The 20,924-nt window shown below is 45.3% G+C and overlaps 1 protein-coding gene across 3 annotated transcripts in view; it reads left to right on the top strand.

Moving 5' to 3' along the window:
• Positions 1 to 20,924, top strand: part of LOC137356927 (ubiquitin-conjugating enzyme E2 Q1) — a 56,698-nt gene that overhangs the window by 24,839 nt on the left and 10,935 nt on the right. For 2 of the 3 annotated variants that reach the window (XM_068022781.1, XM_068022779.1), the window contains exons 2-6: positions 9,960 to 10,064; positions 11,727 to 11,831; positions 12,722 to 12,772; positions 14,351 to 14,491; positions 15,511 to 15,595. In XM_068022781.1, coding sequence (XP_067878882.1) covers positions 9,960 to 10,064; positions 11,727 to 11,831; positions 12,722 to 12,772; positions 14,351 to 14,491; positions 15,511 to 15,595 — 487 coding nt within the window. The remainder of the gene's footprint in view (positions 1 to 9,959; positions 10,065 to 11,726; positions 11,832 to 12,721; positions 12,773 to 14,350; positions 14,492 to 15,510; positions 15,596 to 20,924) is intronic. The other variant, XM_068022780.1, reaches the window with a different exon arrangement.

Raw genomic sequence — 20,924 nt, 5'->3', positions numbered from 1 at the left:
TTATATAATAACACACTGTGTATTACTGGGTGTAACACTCCTGTATATATTATATAATAACACACTGTGTATTACTGGGTGTAACACTCCTGTATATATTATATAATAACACTCTCTGTATTACAGGGTCTAACACTGCTGTATATATTATATAATAACACACTGTGTATTACTGGGTGTAACACTCCTATATATTATATAATAACACACTGTATTACTGGGTGTAACACACCTGTATATATTATATAATAACACACTCTGTATTACAGGGTCCAACACTGCTGTATATATTATATCATAACACACTGTGTATTACTGGGTGTAACACTCCTGTATATATTATATAATATCAGACTGTGTATTACTGGGTGTAACACTCCTGTATATATTCTATAATAACACACTGTGTATTACTGGGTGTAACACTCCTATATATTATATACTAACACACTGAATATTACAGGGTGTAACACTCCTATATATTATATAATACACTGTATTACTGGGTGTAACACTCCTGTATATATTATATAATAACACACTGAATATTACAGGGTGTAACACTCCTATATATTATATAATAACACACTGAATATTACTGGGTGTAACACTCCTGTAGATATTATATAATAACACACTGTGTATTACTGGGTGTAACACTCCTGTAGATATTATACAATGACACACTGTATTACTAGGTGTAACTCTCCTGTATATATTATATAATAACACACTCTGTATTACTGGATGTAACACTCCTATATATTATATACTAACACACTGAATATTACAGGGTGTAACACTCGTATATATTATATAATACACTGTATTACTGGGTGTAACACTCCTGTATATATTATATAATATCACACTGTGTCTTACTGGGTGTAACACTCCTGTGTATATATAATATAATAACACACTGTGTTTTACTGGGTGAAACACTCCTGTATGTTTTATATAATAACACACTCTATTACTGGGTGTAACAGTCTTGTGTATATTATGTAATAACACACTGTGTATTACTGGGTGTAACACTCCTGTTTATATTACACCCAGTAATACACAGTGTGTTATTATATATATTCAGGAGTGTTACACCCAGTAATACACAGTGTGTTATTATGTAACACTCCTGAATATATATAATAACACACTCTGTATTACTGGGTGTAACACTCCTGTATATATTATATAATAACACACTGTGTATTACTGGGTGTAACACACCTGTATATATTATATAATAACACACTGTGTATTACTGGGTGTAACAGTCTTGTGTATATTATATAATAACACACTGTGTATTACTGGGTGTAACACTCCTGTATATATTATATAATAACACACTGTGTATTACTGGGTGGAACACTCCTGTATATATTATATAATAACACACTGTGTATTACTGGGTGGAACACACCTGTATATATTATATAATAACACACTGTATTACTGGGTGTAACACTCCTGTATATATTATATAATAACACACTGTGTATTACTGGGTGCAACACACCTGTATATATTATATAATAACACACTGTGTATTACTGGGTGTAACACACCTGTATATATTATATAATAACACACTGTGTATTACTGGGTGTAACACTCCTATATATTATATAATAACACACTGTGTATTACAGGGTCTAACACTGCTGTATATATTATATAATAACACACTGTGTATTACTGGGTGTAACACTCCTATATATTATATAATAACACACTGTATTACTGGGTGTAACACTCCTGTATATATTATATAATAACAATCTCTGTATTACAGGGTCCAACACTGCTGTATATATTATATAATAACACACTGTGTATTACTGGGTGTAACACTCCTGTATATATTATATAATAACACACTGTGTATTACTGGGTCTAACACTGCTGTATATATTATATAATAACACACTGTGTATTACTGGGTGTAACACTCCTATATATTATATAATAACACACTGTATTACTGGGTGTAACACTCCTGTATATATTATATAATAACAATATCTGTATTACAGGGTCCAACACTGCTGTATATATTATATAATAACACACTGTGTATTATTGGGTGTAACACTCCTGTATATATTATATAATAACACACTGTGTATTACTGGGTGTAACACTCCTGTATATATTATATAATAACACACTGTGTATTACTGGGTGTAACACTCCTGTATATATTATATAATAACACACTGTGTATTAGTGGGTGTTACACTCCTGTATATATTATATAATAACACACTGTGTATTACTGGGTGTAACACTCCTGTATATATTATATAATAACACACTGTGTATTACTGGGTGTAACACTCCTGTATATATTATATAATAACACACTGTGTATTAGTGGGTGTTACACTCATGTATATATTATATAATAACACACTGTGTATTACTGGGTGTAACACTCCTGTATATATTATATAATAACACACTGTGTATTACTGGGTGTAACACTCCTGTATATATTATATAATAACACACTGTGTATTACTGGGTGTAACACTCCTGTATATATTATATAATAACACTCTCTGTATTACAGGGTCTAACACTGCTGTATATATTATATAATAACACACTGTGTATTACTGGGTGTAACACTCCTATATATTATATAATAACACACTGTATTACTGGGTGTAACACACCTGTATATATTATATAATAACACACTCTGTATTACAGGGTCCAACACTGCTGTATATATTATATCATAACACACTGTGTATTACTGGGTGTAACACTCCTGTATATATTATATAATATCAGACTGTGTATTACTGGGTGTAACACTCCTGTATATATTCTATAATAACACACTGTGTATTACTGGGTGTAACACTCCTGTATATATTATATAATATCAGACTGTGTATTACTGGGTGTAACACTCCTGTATATATTATATAATAACACACTGTGTATTACTGGGTGTAACACACCTGTATATATTATATAATAACACACTGTGTATTACTGGATGTAACACTCCTATATATATTATATAATAACACACTGTGTGTTACTGGGTGTAACACACCTGTATATATTATATAATAGCACACTGTGTATTACTGGGTGTAACACACTTGTATATATTATATAATAACACACTGTGTATTACTGGGTGTAACACTCCTGTATATATTATATAATAACACACTGTGTATTACTGGGTGTAACACTCCTATATATATTATGTAATATCACACTGTGTATTACTGGGTGTAACACTCCTGTATACATTATATAATAACACACTGTGTATTACTGGGTGTAAAACTCCTGTATATATTATATAATATCACACTGTGTATTACTGGGTGTAACACTCCTGTATATATTATATAATAACACACTGTGTATTACTGGGTGTAACACTCCTGTATGTATTATATAATATCACACTGTGTATTACTGGGTGTAACACTCCTGTATATATTATATAATAACACACTGTGTATTACTGGGTGTTACACACCTGTATATATTATATAATAACACACTGTGTGTTACTGGATGTAACACTCCTATATATTATGTAATAACATACTGAATATTACAGGGTGTAACACTCCTGTATATATTATATAATAACACACTGTGTATTACTGGATGTAACACTCCTATATATATTATATAATAACACACTGTGTGTTACTGGATGTAACACTCCTGTATATATTATATAATAACACACTGTGTATTACTGGATGTAACACTCCTATATATATTATATAATAACACACTGTGTGTTACTGGGTGTAACACTCCTGTATATATTATATAATAACACACTGTGTATTACTGGGTGTAACACTCCTGTATATATTATATAATAACACACTGTGTATTACTGGGTGTAACACTCCTGTATATATTATATAATATCACACTGTGTATTACTGGGTGTAACACACCTGTATATATTATATAATAACACACTGTGTATTACTGGGTGTTACACACCTGTATATATTATATAATAACACACTGTGTATTACTGGATGTAACACTCCTATATATTATGTAATAACATACTGAATATTACAGGGTGTAACACTCCTGTATATATTATATAATATCACACTGTATTACTGGGTGTAACACTCCTATATATATTATATAATAACACACTGTGTGTTACTGGATGTAACACTCCTATATATATTATATAATAACACACTGTGTGTTACTGGATGTAACACACCTGTATATATTATATAATAACACACTGTGTGTTACTGGATGTAACACTCCTATATATTATGTAATAACATACTGAATATTACAGGGTGTAACACTCCTGTATATATTATATAATAACACTGTTATTGGTTGTAACATTTTTATACAATATCTGCTAACACTGTTACCGGGTATAATTTCATCCACTCCCTGGCAACTGTCTGAGACTGACCAGGCTGTTTCATGCCTATTGGGCCCTGAGATAACAGTGCGAACATAAGGTTTCAAGATCAGTTAGACTGTTCATTTCCACCTCAAACTTGCCGGGTTCCCATCTCGTCCATGCGCATGTTAATTTTAGACTTGACTATTCCAATGCACTCCAAGATCGCCTCCCACATTCTACCCTCCAGAGCTCTGCTCCCAGTGTCCGAACTCGCTCCAAATCCCAATCACTATTGTTCCTTTGCTCGCTGACCTACATTGGTTTTTGGGCATGCAGTGCCTCTTTTATTTTTCAAAATTCTCATCCTTGTTGTCAAATCCCTCCATGGCCCTCGCCCCTTCCTACCTCCGTACCCTCCTCCAACCCCTACCAAACCTTCAAGATCTCTGCGTTCCTCTGATTCTGACCTCTTGCGTATCCCCGATTTTAACCACTCCGCCACTGTCGGCTGTGCCTTCAACTGCCTGGGCTCTAGGCCCTGGAGTTCCCTCCCTAAACCCCTCCACCTCACTTCCCTCCTTTTTAAGACGTTCCTTAAAGCTGCACTCTTTGTCCGGATTTTGATCGCCTTGTGAGGCTCGGTGTCAAATTTTGTTTAATGCTCCTGTGAATCACCTCGCGTCACTTTCCCACATTGAAGGCGCTAGATAATGCAAGCTGTTTTAAGACTCCTGTATAATATATGATAGTGTGTTACTGGATTTAACACCCCTGTATATTTTAAGACACTGTGTTACTGAATATAACCGTTCTGCATACATATTGGCTAATACCATTACTGGGATAATGGGTGCAGATGTTTATATAATGTTTGTTTAGTATGGTGTGTTTTTGAGAGGAGACACTTTTGAATTATGTTCATTTACAAGACACAAAATCAATAATAAAAATCTCAGATACTGTATCAGTCAGAGCATAAGCTGATGTTTATTATTAATCTCCAGTGATGCTGACGGGATACGTTTTAAGAAAATATGTGGGCCTCCGCAGCTGACCATCTGATCTTGCTCATAAATTGATTCCCAGGCGTGACTCGGCCCAAGCTGTTGGCAGAGCTACGATTCCAGTCAGATCTAAAATCTACAGTTACTTAGACTGCCAGTGGGTTTTAGTTACAAATTTATATCGGTAATTGTTGCGACTGGCCTAAACTTTGCTCTGTTGGGAGAGTGTGGTTAAACTTTGCCTGTTTGCGTGGGTGTAGGAAGATCCCACGGCACTCTGGCGAAGAGCAGGGAGCTTGCCCAGCCATCCTGTTGACATCTACCCGCTCCCCTCTGTCTAAAGACCAGCAGGGAAACCCCAGGGTCTTTCAACTCATTGTTCAATGGGATCTTGCTGTGTCCACATTGGCTGAGGCTTTTGCCTGTGCTCCAAAAAAGGAAATCAGTGGTTATCTCATGCTTTTTGGATGACCTGAAGGTGTGATTGAAGTGCACTTGCCCTCGGTGGGAGTGCAACACCAGATTCCTGTGATCAGAGGGTTGTCCTGTGAGGTGATATTGAGTAGACTAGGCCTGGTTCATTTATCAATTACGTTAAATCTGTGTCTTCTGGTTACTGACCGTCCTGCCACTGGAAACAATTTCTCCTTGTGCGCTGAAATCAGCTCAGTTTCTCAGGAGTGGAATTAGGAGGCACTTTTTCTGCATAGAAATCTGGAGAACACTCTCTTGTTTTAGACACTAGCACCTCCCCCACCTCCTCCAACCCCCACCTGGAGATGCTGGCAGTCAGTTGGAGCTTCCAAGACTCTGATTAGTGGGGAAGGATATTGAGCAAGGTTGGGTTAATGGGGGTGAGGGGCAGATGAGGCGTGATCTAACAGAATGGCAGAACAGGCTCGAGGGGCTGAATGGCCTCCCCCTCTTCCTTTGTACTTTCATAATTTGTGAACACACTTTCTCTTAAATCTCCCCCTAACATTGTCTGCTCCAAGGATGATCTTATTTCAGTTTCTGCAGTTGAGTCGTGTTTATTTAAGACGGGCCTATCTTTGACATGTTCTGCTTCTCTCCTCCTCCTCTTCCTCCTCCTCCTCCCGCTGCTGTGGCAAAGCAGATTCTTGCAGGTAACGGCTGGCTTTGCTTTTCCTACCAGCTTTCTCTGACTCCCCACCTCCCCTGAAGGCACAGACTCGCTGGGGGAGATGGGTTCCGTGAGCACCCTTCGCCCATCAGCACCTCAGCCGCCATGTGCGGGTGCGCCAGGTGCTGACTGGGCTATTCGACCACAGGCGTCGCAGCTGAGCCCAGTCCTGACAAGCCAGAGCAATTTCCAGCAGGAATCACTCAACAGCCTTCAGGAGCAGGAACCCTGTCTGATTACTCCTTTGTACACCACTCGGGTAGAATACTGCCGGGGACCGATTTGTCACTGTATAACACTGGGGTACAGTACTGGTGGGGACAGGTCTGTCGGTGTATAACACTGGGGTAGGATACTGATGGGGACAGGTCTGTCGGTGTATAACATTGGGGTAGGATACTGATGGGGACAGGTCTGTCGGTGTATAACACTGGGGTCTGGTACCGGTGGAGAAAATCAGTCAGATGTCCAGCTTCTGACTGTCCAGTGACTTCTGCTGGGGAGTATATCTCTGTGAAATTTGCTTGTGGACAGGGTTGGGTTGGACTGAAGCTCTGCTGGGGGGCTGGTGTCGGGTTGTTGGCGATGGTGTGTCGAAGGGTTTGCACAAACCTGATGGGCCAAATGGTCTCTCTTTGTAAATCCACCAGTTGCAGTGGAAATGAAGTTGGTATCCATTCTCCAGTCAGAAAAAGGAAAGGAAAATAGTTATGCAGCACACTTTTTTTTATACTAATGTTTTATGTCAAGAGGTATCGAACCCCATCGTCCAAGTGTAAGAGTGAATTTGTGTTGTACTTTGATTGGAGCACAGTTAATGCAGTTTTGGGTTTTGCACTATGGGAAGAATCATGGAATGATATTAAGCAAGAGGTGGCCATTCAGCCCATCGTTCATGTGCTGGCTCTTTGAAACAGCTATCCAATTAATCCCACTCCACCCTGCTCTTTCCCCATCGCCCACTCCCAGGACAGGTAGAGCACGGGGTTAGATACAGAGTAAAGCTCCCTCTGCACTGTTCCCATCAAACACTCCCAGGACAGGTACAGCATGGGGTTAGATACAGAGTAAAGCTCCCTCTACACTGTCCCCATCAAACACTCCCAGGTCTGACACAGGGTTAGATAGAGTACAGTCTAACTCAGTTGAACAGCCTCCTTACTTCACTGACCTGCCTATCTCTATCATTTCAAAAATCAGCCTCTCAATGAGGTTGCCAATTTTCTGGATTTTGGGTCCAATTGCACTCTCGAATTGACCTAAACTGTCCCCTAATTTATTGTATGTCGGCAACCCAACAGCCAGCAATGAGGGGAGACGTTCACACGGGTTGTTTGAGGTTAGATAGAGGCCCAGGTTCACCCTAACTCCCTATTCCTGCATTCTGTGACTGGGGTTTTGATATGTGAACCACACCAGGTCCCTGCAATTAAATGATGGCTTCCTGTTCAGGTGTTCATGTTTAATCGTGGTATCTTGTAGTCCCACATCACAGCCTTGAGTAGCTCAGTGAAAATGAATTATACATCCAGAAATCCCCCTCCTCGCTGCAATACAAACAGGGTGAGTCAGTGCCTCCCCTGGTTTTTTTTTTTTTTAGCTCTCGTCTCACACTAACAGACAGGAACAGGAGGAGGCCATTCAGCCCCCTCTAGCCTTTTCCGTGACTCTTTTATATCATGGCTGGTCTGTATCCTAACTCCATCTCCCTGCCTCAGTTCCACATCCCTTAATGCACTTGCCTATCAATAATTAATCAATCTCAAGTTTTGACGTTTTTTTCAGTTGGCGCCCACACAGTGTCCCAGCATCAACAGCTTTTTGGGGGGAGTGGGGGAAGAGTTCCAGATTCCCACTCCCCTTTGTGTGAAGAAGTGCTTCCTGACATCACCCCTGAACGGCCTGGCTCGGATTTTAAGGTTCTGCCCCAGAGGAAATAGTTTCTCTCTATCGACCCGATCGAATCCTTTAATCACCTTAAACACCTCAATTAGATCAGCCTTTAATCATCTTCCATACTCGAGGGAATACAAGCCGCGAGTCTGTGCAACTTGTCCTCGTAACTTAACCCTTTTAGCTCTGCTATCCGTTTGGTGAATTCACAGTCACGCTGTGCAGTCCAAGTCCCCTGTAGTGCTTAAACTCAGCAGCAAGGGAGAATGTGGAGGGGGAAAGGGATACAGCTCAGTGAAATTCCAGTTGATTGCGTTCAGTGATTTGCCTCACTTGCCCGATGTGCATGGTTTTTTTTCTGTGAATGCCCAGCCTGCGGTGTCGAATGCAGTCTGTGCAGGACGTAGGAACAGGAGGAGAGCATTCCGTCCCTTGATCCACTCGGACATCATGGCTGATCTGCAACGTAACTCCATATACCCACCTTTGCCCCATATCCCTTCAAAGCTTTTTGTTAACAAGTCTGTCTATCTCCGATTTTAAAATTTATAACTGATCTAGAGCGAGAATCAGTTCCTGTTTGCAACTGACTGTATCTCAACGTTGGGTGAGGACAAGGTCAAGCTCAGCACTGTACGCCTTCCTGTATAAAACCGTGTTGCTAATTCAGGCTCTTAATCGTGAAGGCAGCCCCCGCCCTCGGTACCTCGGCCCTGCGGAGGAATCCTGGATGCACCGTTCCACGAGCCCTCGAACGGCTCCCCAATGTGGGCCAGGCATGGAGCTCGATGGGCTATTTGACTTTGGGAGGCCTCAGACCTGAGCCTGAGCCTATCTGCGGCCTTTGTGGCAGAGGTCACGTGGACAGTAGTGGGCAGCAGGAACCCTGTTGTTCACACCCACCCCCACCCCACCTTCCTTAACCCCCCCCCCACCCAATAGACAGCAAGACCAATTGTGACGCTGTCCGATGACAACACAGAGCATCAATGGAGCCTTCCTTGGCTCAGTGCCACACCGATGTTACTCATTTCACCACTCTATCCGTGGGGTGGGGTGGGGGGGGGGGGGGGGGGGTTAATAACTTCCATCTCTCGCTCTCTCTCTCTCTCTCTCTCGTATTACTGAGTTTGGTAACTTAAACACTAATCGGGTCTTGGGATCTGGGTGGTCCTCATTGACTTCATCATAAAAGGTAGGTCTTCAGCTCTGTGTGTTTTTTGGGAGGGGGCAGGGCGTTCTGATCCTGACCCTTGCTCTTTGGTGACTGGTGCCCGTTAAACTTGATTGCGTCCATGTCTCACCTTGGTGCTGTGCCACGTAACACTTGGTTGCCAAGGGCAGGTTTGGTCCATCTGGACCTTTCCAGGGATTCGGGGGCGGAGGGACGGAAGCCGAGGTGATGGGAGGGATGGAATGCAAGAGGAGGGGAAGGCACGGAATATAAGGCGACAGTTGGAAATGGGAAGGGTTGGGGATTTTGGTCCACTGTGCTGACGGTACTTTCGATGCTCTTGTTTTCCAGGAATCTTATCCCATGGTACCACCTATATGGTTTGTGGAGTCAGAGGACCCAAACCTGGCTGCAGTGTTGGAACGCCTCGCTGATATAAAGAAAGGCAGCACGCTGGTGAGTTTGGGCGGTGGGGGGGGGGGGGGGGAAGGGGGTTGCCTTTTTAACTGACAGGAGACCCCCACCTACACAGACCCTTTCCATCATGGTTCCCAAGCAAGAAAGGAACGGGAGTGTTTTGGGCATGGGTTTGAAATGGCTGGTGAATTTTTGTTTCAGTTTTTGCAGCGTGTCTGCCATGTTGCGAATCGATGATCATTGGCCCACCGTTACGAGCAAGAAGCCACAGACCCTTAAAGGGAAATCCAAGAGGCCACAGGCAAATAAAGGGAACGGGATCCGGGGGGGGGGGGATAATTTTTCTGGGGTTGTGGACTAGGAAATGCCCGAGTGGTTTTCTTGTCTTTTGGGTGAGGTGTGAGCCACGGAGGCACCACTTTGGTCCCATTGACTCAAAAGAGCATAGGAATAGGAAGTGAAAGAAATCTCGGCTGATCTTGCTCAATTCCAATTTACTGCCCTACCCCCATATCCTTTTATTTTGAATATACTCAATGACTGAGCATCCACAGCTCTCTCGGGTAGAGAATTCCAAAGATTCACAGCCCTCTCCAGCCAGAGGGGAACAGCCTGTCAAGCATCGACCCAGTCAAGCCTGCTCAAAATCTTTTACCTGTTTCAATGAGATCACCGTTCATCTTTCGAAAGCCCTGAGAGTATCAGCCCATTCTACCCAATCTCCCCTCGTCGGACAGCCCCCCACCCCCCCCCCCACCCTTCCCTCGTCCCATGAATCAATCAATATTCCCAGACAGCCGGGCCGATTCTGGTGGCGGATTAAGGATTTCGTTCACTCATTCAAAACAGCAGCACCAAGAACTGCCCTTTCCAAGCTCCCTAGGCCGAGGAAATTAACCAATTCCGTGAGTAGTAAGTAGGAGCGCAACGCGGAGGACCCTGTCGCTTGAGCTCCAGGCCTTGTGTGGCTCGTGGGCAGCAGTTAGTTCACCTTGGAGTGTTCAGTGAGTCTGGATTTACACTTGTCGCTGTAATCAATGGAGCAATCTGAGGACTCGCAGGTGGACTCCTGTCCGAGTAACTGTGAAATGGAAGGCGACCCATGAACACTGTGTTCAGTTCTGGGCACCGCGCCTCAGGAACAAAGTTGGCCTTGGAGGGAGTGCAGCACAGATTCACCAAAATGATACCGAGACTAAAAGGGTTAAATTATTAGGGCAAGTTGCACAGACCTGGCTCGTATTCCCTCTGGTATAGGTGATTAAAGGGTGATCTATTGTTGTTGTTTGTTCTTGGGATGAGGGCATGGGCTGGCCAAGCCAACATTTATTGCCCATTGCTAATTGCTGTTGAGAAGGTGGAGGTGAGCTGCCTTCTTGAACCGTTGCAGTCCATGTGAGGTTGGTACACCCACAGTGCTTTTTACTGTAGTGGTTTCTTACAACAGAGTGGCTTTCTGGGCCATTTCCGAGGGCATTTCAGAGTCAACCGCATTGCTGTGGATCTGGAGTCATGTGCAGGCCAGCCCAGGCAAGGGCGTATTCTTAAGATTACTCCACGGGCAGCAATGTGGGGAGGAGGAGGGGGAACGCCCAAAGTAGCTTGGGATCAGGCTGCAGTGGATGGGCCGAATGGCCTCACTTTCTTTCAGCTGGACTCTGTCCTTGCACTGACTCTCTCTCTCTCTCTCTCTCTCTCCAGCTTCTCCAACACTTCAAGCGAATAATCTCTGACCTGTGCAAACTTTACAACCTCCCACAACACCCGGATGTGGAAATGTTGGATCAGCCACTACCGACAGAACAGGTAGGGTAGAGTGCAAATGGGGAGGGGAGGGGAGAGGGCGGGGCACAGCGGGGGTGAGGGGGGAGAGTGGGAGGGGGCATGCAGAGAGAAGAGTGGCCTGTAGACTTGTATTTCTGTAGTGGCTTTCATGACCTCAGGATGTCCCAAAGCACTTTACAGCCAATGAAGTACTGTTGTAACGCAGGAAACGTGGCAACCGATTTGCACACAGCAAGATCCCACAGACAGCAATGTGATGATGAGCAGAAAGTTTTAAGTGATGTTAGTTGAGGGATGAATATTGGCTTCAGGACACTGGGGAGAACTCCCTCCGCTCTCCTTCAAAATAATAGAGCCTCCATTTAACATCTCACCTGAGAGACGGCACCTCCGGCAGTGCAGCACTCCCTCTGTATTGGCAGTGGGAGTGCTGGCCTGGATTTTGTACTGAAGTCTCTGCAGCAGTGCTCGATCCCACAGCCACTGACTGAGAAGAGAGAGAGAGAGAGAGATAGCGACCCACTGAGCCACGGCTGATACCAGTGAGTTAAAGCAGAGGTCTGCGACTGTGCAGAAGTACTGTTGCGGTGGGGATGGGAGGGATCAATGTGGGGCCTGAAGCAAGGAGCTCACCCAAGTGCCTTCGGGCAGCAGTTAACGAATGACAGATGAAAGCTAACCTCTCTCCTTCCGATGCCTCGTGTCCCGTTTTCCAACTCGCCAGTCCAATAAGAGAATGCCTTAGGGGATGGAGGTGGGGAGTGCTGGTTTGTACTTGGCACTACTCCATATAGGTAAGACCAAGATCGGGCGTTGCCATATTTCATGTGTTCACTCGTATATGTCATTGCTGCCGTTTCTGGGTATTGAGTTGAGGTTCTCTCTCTCTCTCTCTCTCTCTCCGTTCGCAGAGCACACGGGATGATGTGACGTCTGAGGAGGAGGATGAGGAGATGGCAGAGGTGAGCTTGCTCCAAGCCAGCCCTTATCCCCGCTACTGGGAGTCGGTGGGGAGGGGGTGCCTTTTTGTTCAGGATCTCCTTGCCCTTAATGTCACAGGTTATCAGTGTGCAGAACATGCACTGTGTCCACAACGGACTGCACCTCTCTCGTCAGTTCATGAAGTGCAAGACCTAAGACGCAGAGACCAGAATATTTTTGAAGTTGGTGAGAAGCAGAGAGATTGAGGGATTCCTGTACAGAAAATAAATGAAGGCGGCTAATGGCATGTTGGCCTTTATCTCAAGGGGACTGGAATATAAAGGGAAGGAAGTTACATTAGTTGTCTAAAGTTCTGGTTAGACCTCATCTGCAGTATGGCTCCTTGGGAAGGATCTTGGCCTTTTGAGAGAGGGTCTGCTGCAGATTCGCTGGAAAGATAGGGTTAAATTATGACGACTGGTTTCACAGGTAATTCCCTGGCGTTCTGCCACTCAATCAGATCCTCACTGATCTGTATCTTAACTCCATCTCCCTCCCTTGGTTCTGTTACCTTTAATCCCCTTACCCAACAAATATCCATCAATCTCAGTTTTGACATTTTCATTTGACCCCCCCTCAACGTCGTTAGCTTTTTGGGATTTCCACTCCCCCTCTGTGTGAAGAAGTGCTTCCTGACATCACCCCTGAACGGCCTGGCTCGAAGTTTAAGGTTCTGCCCCCTTGTTCTGGACTCCTTTTCCCCCCCAACCCCCCCACCAGAGGAAGTAGTTTCTCTCTATCGACCCTAATGAATCTTTTAATCATCTTAAACCCCTCAATCAGATGAACCTTTAATCTGCTCTACTCCAAGGAATACAAGCCTAGTCTATGGCACTGGACACAGCGCTGAGCATCAGATTGTGCTGTGCTCATTATTCCCTGTAAGTCAGGGGGGAAAAGGCTGGTGCTATTCCCATTGGACTCCATCCCTCCCTCCAACTCCCCTGGAAACACTGCTGCCCCTCTCCCAAGTTTATACTGTTTATAAGCATTTGTGTTGTGCCCAAACTAATCTTTAGAATAGAGACTAATTTAGACAGATGTTTCTGCATTTGGGGAAACCCCCAAAACTAGGGGCCATCAATATAAAACAGTCACTAATAAATCCAATGGGGAATTCAGGAGAAACTCCTTTCCCCAGAGAGTGGTGAGAATGTGGAACTCGCTACCACAGGGAGTGGTTGAGGGGAATAGCAGAGATACATTTAAGGGGAAACTGGATAAACCCATGAGGGAGAAAGGAATAGAAGGATATGCAGATAGGGTGAAATGAAGAGGGGGTGGGAGGAGGCTCGTGTGGAGCAGAAACACTGGCACAGACTAGATGGGCCGAATGGCCTGTTCCTGTGCTGTACATTTTGTGTAACGTTGCCTGTGCAGTTTGGCAGAGGTTGGGGAGAATGGACATGGTTGGGGGGGGGGAGGAGAAAGTAGCAAGAGGTGAGTTGAGGGCCTCACCCGCACCCCCACCCAGCTTGCTTCTCCCTGTGCCCAGTGGGTGTTGTAACGACACTGCCGGTGACTCCTGCATGCTCACCGCTCTTGCTCTGCCCCCTCAGGACAACGAGGACCTGGACCATTATGAAATGAAGGAGGAAGAGCCAGCGGAGGGCAAGAAATCCGAGGACGAAGGGATCGGGAAGGAGAATCTGGCTATATTGGAAAAGATAAAAAAGAACCAGAGGCAAGACTATCTGAATGTACGTGTCTGTAGGGGACGTCAACTACCTGATTTACTGTGACTTCTACTGTATGACTCTCGGTCTGAATTTTACTGGCGCGTGTGAAGTCTTTAAATGCCAGGGCGCCACAGACTGGTGCAGTACTGAGCCAGAGGAAGCAGCAAGATCCCAGCTTGGGTGGTCTCAGCCAGGGGTGTTGGCCTCAGTGCCCCTTGTTTTGGGAATGGGTCTGGGGGGGGAGGGCTGAGGGGGCAGGCCAGGTGAGGTTCCCATTGGTGGTTGGATCTGTGACATTTGGATGTAGAGTGACCAGAGGGCAGCATTGGGTTTGTGGTGCCCTCCCCTGCTCGCGGTCTAGGGAGACTGACCGCTCGGAGGGAGGATCGGGGGTGGGTGGTCCCCGTGGATCCCTAGACCCCAGCAAGACTCTGCGCCTTCGAGAGGATGGGCAGATAGTTACTTTGCAGACAATCCCCAGCGTGCTTCAGCATGTAGATTTGAATACCACTGTGCAGTGAGTTACCACTTCTGTGAGGAGGCGGTGAGATCCCTGCGCTCTTCCAATTCCAGCCTCGTGCACATCCCCCGACTCCCATCGCTCCGTCGTTGGCGGCCGTGCCTTCAGCTGCCTGGGGGCCCTAAGCTCTGGAATTCCCTCCCTAAACCTCTCTCGCTCCTCCTTTAAGATGCTCCTTAAAACCGACCTCTTTGACCGAGCCTTTGGTCACTTGTCCTCATGACTCCTTACATGCTGGGTGTCAAATTTTGACTGATTTATGCTCCCGTGAAGTGCTTTGGGGCATTCTGCGGTGTTAAAGGTGCTATACAAATGCAAATTGTTGTGGAGGGAGAGGGTCAGAACAAGCTGGTCACAACCAGACTGTGGGCAAACTGCTGCATACTTGGATCTGAGGAAGAGAAACCCGGGGCATGTTGCGGTGTGTGGGTGGGTGGAAAATCAGAGGCGTTAAACCAAGGTGATGTGACTTGGCTGAAGGTTTTTCAACAATCTTGATGTTCTGTACGCTGTTTTGCAGGGGGCAGTGTCTGGGTCCGTTCAGGCCACTGACAGACTTATGAAAGAGCTGCGGGATATCTACCGGTCAGAGAGTTTTAAAGCAGGTAAGGAGACGTTGTTGATCGAATTGCTTTCTTGTTCGTTATGTTGTACGAGTCCAGGATTATATGGGTTTAATGCAGTGACAGTATTTCTGCGACAGGCCTCCGAACAGTCAGGGAGAGATAGAGGAACAGATATGTTGTCAAATTTCAGAAAGGTGTAAAAAATAATAGGGTAATAATAGTAGGGGATTTCAACTTACCTAATATCAACTGGGATAGTCTTAGTGCAAAAGGCTTAAAGGGGGCGGAATTCTTAAAATGCATACAGGAGAGCTTTTTGAGCCAGTACATCGAAAGTCCAACAAGAGAAGGGGCGGTACTGGACCTAATCCTAGGGAATGCAGCTGGACAGGTGGTAGAAGTATCAGTGGGAGAGCATTTCGGGGATAGTAACCATAACTCTAAGATTTAAGGTAGTTATGGAATTTTTTTAAAAATTCGTTCATGGGATGCAGGTGTCACTGGCCAGGCCAGCATTTATTGCCCATCCCTAATTGCCCTTGAGAAGGTGGTTGTGAGCTGCCACCTTGAACCGCTGCAGTCCATTTGAGGTAGGTATACCCACAGTGCTGTTAGGGAGTTCCAGGATTTTGACCCAGCGACAGTGAAGGAACAGCGATATAGTTCCAAGTCAGGATGGTGTGTGACTTGGACGGGACCTTGCAGGTGGTGATGTTCCTATGCATCTGCTGCTCTTGTCCTTCGAGGTGGTAGAGGTCACAGGTTTGGAAGGTGCTGTCTAAGGAGCCTTGGTGTGTTGCTGTAGTACACACACTGCTGCCACTGTGCGTCAGTGGTGGAGGGAGTGAATGTTTGTGGATGGGGTGCCAATCAAGCGGGCTGCTTTGTTCTGGACGGTGTCAAGCTTTTTGAGTGTTGTTGGAGCTGCACCCATCCAGGCAAGTGGAGAGTATTCCATCACACTCCTGACTTGTGCATTGTAGATGGTGGACAGGCTTTGGGGAGTCAGGGGGTGAGTTACTCGCCATAGGATTCCAAGCCTCTGACCTGCTCTTGTAGCCACGGTATTTATGTGACTACTCCAGTTCAGTTTCTGGTCAATGGTAGCCCCTAGGATGTTGATAGTGAGGGATTCAGCGATGGTAATGCCATTGAATGTCAAGGGGAGATGGTTAGATTCTCTCTTGTTGGAGATGGTCATTGCCTGGCATTTGTGTGCCGTGAATGTTACTTGCCACTTATCAGCCCAAGCCTGGATATTATCCAGGTCTTGCTGCATTTCTGCACGGACTGCTTCAGTATCTGAGGAGTCACGAATGGTGCTGAACATTGTGCAATCATCAGCAAACATCCCCACTTCTGACCTTATGATTGAAGGAAGGTCATTGATGAAGCAGCTGAAGATGGTTGGGCCTAGGACACTACCCTGAGGAACTCCTGCAGTGATGTCCTGGAGCTCAGATGATTGACCTCCAACAACCACAACCATCTTCCTTTGCACTAGGTATGACTCCAACCAGCAGAGAGTTTTCCCCCTGATTCCCATTGACCTCAGTTTTGCTAGGGCTCCTTGATACCATACTCTGTCAAATGCTGCCTTGATGTCAAGGGCAGTCACTCTCACCTCACCTCTCGAGTTCAGCTCTATTGTCCATGTTTGAACCAAGGCTGTAATGAGGTCAGGAGCTGAGTGGCCCTGGTGGAACCCAAACTGAGCGTCACTGAGTAGGTTATTGCTAAGAAAGTGCTGCTTGCTGGCACTGTTGATGACACCTTCCATCACTTTACTGATGATTGAGTGTAGACTGATGGGGCGGTAATTGGCCGGGTTGGACTTGTCCTGCTTTTTGTGTACAGGACATACCTGGGCAATTTTCCACATTGCAGAGTAGATGCCAGTGTTGTAGCTGTACTGGAACAGCTTGGCTAGGGACGCGGCAGGTTCTGGAGCACAGGTCTTCAGTACTATTGCCGGAATATTGTCAGGACCCATAGCTTTTGCAGTATCCAGTGTCTTCAGTCATTTCCTGATATCACGTGAAGTGAATCGAATTGGATGAAGTCTGGCATCTGTAATGCTGGGGACTTCAGGAGGAGGCCGAGATGGATCATCAACTCAGCACTTCTGGCTGAAGATTGCTGCAAATGCGTCGGTCTTATCTTTCGCACTGATGTGCTGGGCTCCTCCATCATTGAGGATGGGGATATTTGTGGAGCCACCTCCTCCAGTTAATTGTTTAATTGTCCTCCACCATTCACGGCTGGATGTGGCAGGACTGCAAAGCTTAGATCTGATCCCTTGGTTACGGGATCGCTTAGCTCTGTCTATTGCATGCTGCTTATGTAGTTTGGCATGCATGTAGTCCTGTGTTGTAGCTTCACCAGGTTGACGCCTCATTTTGAGGTGTGCCTGGTGCTGCTCCTGGCATGCCCTCCTGCACTCTTCATTGAACCAGGGTTGATCTCCTGGCTTGATGGTAATGGTAGAGTGGGGGATATGCCAGGCCATGAGGTTACACATTGTGGATGAGTACAATTCTGCTGCTGCTGATGGCCCACAGCGCCTCATGGATGCCCAGTTTTGCATTGCTAGATCTGTTTGAACTCTATCCCATTTAGCATGGTGATAGTGCCACACAACATGATGGAAGGTATCCTCAATGTGAAGGCGGGACTCCGTCTCCACAAGGACTGTGCTGTGGTCACTCCTACCAATACTGTCATGGACAGAAACATCTGCGGCAGGCAGATTGGTGAGGACAAGGTCAAGTAAGTTTTTCCCTTGTGTTGTTTCCCCCACCACCTGTCGCAGACCCAGTCTAGCAGCTATGTCCTTTAGTACTAGGCCAACTCAGTCAGTAGTGGTGCTACCAAGCCACTCTTGGTGATGGACATAAATGGTGTTCAACATGGAGGAGTACTGACTCATCAGCTGAGGGAGGGCGGTAGGTGGTAATCAGTAGAAGGTTACCTTGCCCATGTTTGACCTGATGCCATGAGACTTCATGGGGTCCAGAGTCGATGTTGAGGACTCCCAGGGCAATTCCCTCCCTACTGTAGACCACCGTCCTGCCATCTCTGCTGGTTCTGTCCTGCTGGTGGGACATAGGGATAGTGATGGCAGTGTCTGGGACATTGTCTGTAAGGTATGATTCCGTGAGTATGACTATGTCAGGCTGTTGCTTGACTAGTCTGTGGGACAGCTCTCCCAACTTTGGCACAAGCCCCCAGATGTTAGTAAGGAGGACTTTGCAGGGTTGACTGGGCTGGGTTTGCAATTGTTTCCGGTGCCAAGGTCGATGCCGGGTAGTCCGTCCGGTTTCATTCATTTGGATTGACTTCGTAGCAGTTAGGTACAACTGAGTGACTTGTTAGGCCATTTCAGAGGGCATGTAAGAGTTAACCACATTGCTGTGGGTCTGGAGTCACATGTCGGCCAGACCAGGTAAGGACAGCAGATTTCCTTCCCTAAAGGACATTAGTGAACCAGATGGGTTTTTCCAACAATCGACAATGGTTTCATGGCCATCATTAGACTAGCTTTTAATTCCAGATTTATTAATTCAATTCAAATTCCACCTTCTGTGGTGGGATTCGAACCCATGTCCCCAGAGAAATACCCTGGGTTACTAGTCCAGTGATAATACCACTATGCCACCGCCTCCAAAGACAGGCCAGAAATAAAGGTACTGAATTGGGGGAAGGCCGATTTCAATTTGGTAAAATAGTATCTGGCCAAAGTGGACTGGGAGCAGCTACTTGTAGGGAAGTCTGCATCAGGCCAGTGGGAGGCATTCAAAGAGGAAATAGTGAGAGTTCAGAGCCTGCATGTACCCTTTTAAGGTGAAAGGTAGGACCAACAAGTCCAGGGAACCCTGGATGTCAAGGGATATTGAGGATTGGATCCGGGAAAAAAAAAAGGAGGCTTATGGCAGATTCGGAGCGCTGAAAACAGCAGAGGCATTGGAGTATAGCAAGTGTAGGGGGGTACTTAAAAAAGTGATGAAGAGAGCGAAGAGGGGACGTGAAAAAACATTGGTGGTCAATATAAAGGAAAATCCTAAGGCGTTTTATAAGTATATTAAGGGCAGGAGGATAACCAGGGAAAGAGTAGGGCCCATTAGGGACCAAAGTGGCAATCTGTGTGTGGAGCCGGAGGACATAGGTGAGGTTTTAAATGATTACTTTTCATCTGTTTTCACAGTGGAGAACGACTATGTCGGTGTAGAGATCAGGAAGGGGGATTGCGATATACTTGAACATATTAACATTGAAAGGGAGGAAGTATTAGATGCTTCAGCGGGCTTAAAAGTGGATAAATCCCCAGGCCCAGATGAGATGTATCCCAGGCTGTTGTGTGAGGCAAGGGAGGTGATAGCAGGGGCTCTGACACAAATTTTCAAATCCTCTCTGGCCACAGGAGAGGTGCCAGAGGACTGGAGGACAGCGAATGTGGTACCATTATTGAAGAAGGGTAGCAGGGATAAACCAGGTAATTACAGGCCAGTCAGTCTAACATCAGTGGTTGGGAAACTATTGGAAAAAATTCTGAGGGACAGGATTAATCTCCACTTGGAGAGGCAGGGAATAATCAGGGATAGTCAGCATGGCTTTGTCGGGGGGAGATTGTGTCTATGTAACTTGATGGAATTTTTTGAGGAGGTGACTTGATGTGTAGATGAGGGTAAAGCAGTTGATGTAGTCTACATGGACTTCAGTAAGGCTTTTGATAAGGTTCCGCATGGGAGATTGATTAAGAAGGTAAGAGCCCATGGGATCCAGGGCAATTTTGCAAATTGGATCCAAAATTGACTTAGTGGCAGGAAACAGAGGGTAATGATCGAGGATTGTTTTTGCGAGTGGAAGCCTGTGACCAGTGGTGTACCGCAGGGATCGATGCTGGGACCCTTGCTGTTTGTAGTGTACATTAATGATTTAGACGTGAATATAGGAGCTATGATCAGTAAGTTCGCAGGTGACACGAAAATTGGTGGTGTTGTAAATAGTGAGGAGGAAAGCCTTAGATTACAGGACGATATAGATGGGCTGGTAAGATGGGCGGAGCAGTGGCAAATGGAATTTAATCCTGAGAAGTGTGAGGTGATGCATTTTGGGAGGACTAACAAGGCAAGGGAATAAACAATGGATGGTAGGACCTTAGGAAGTACAAAGTGTCAGAGGGACCTTGGTGTACTTGTCCATAGATCACTGAAGGCAGCAATTCGGGTAGATAAGGTGGTTAGGAAGGCATAGGGGATACTTGCCTTTATTTGCAGAGGCATAGAATATAAGAACAGGGAGGTTATGATGGAGCTGTATAAAATGCTAGTTAGGCACAGCTGAAGTACTGTGTACAGTTCTGGGCACC

The sequence above is a fragment of the Heterodontus francisci genome, chromosome 46 (genome assembly GCF_036365525.1).
Source record: "Heterodontus francisci isolate sHetFra1 chromosome 46, sHetFra1.hap1, whole genome shotgun sequence".
Classification (NCBI taxonomy): Eukaryota; Metazoa; Chordata; class Chondrichthyes; order Heterodontiformes; family Heterodontidae; genus Heterodontus; species Heterodontus francisci.
This window is presented reverse-complemented; position numbering and strand designations above follow the sequence as displayed.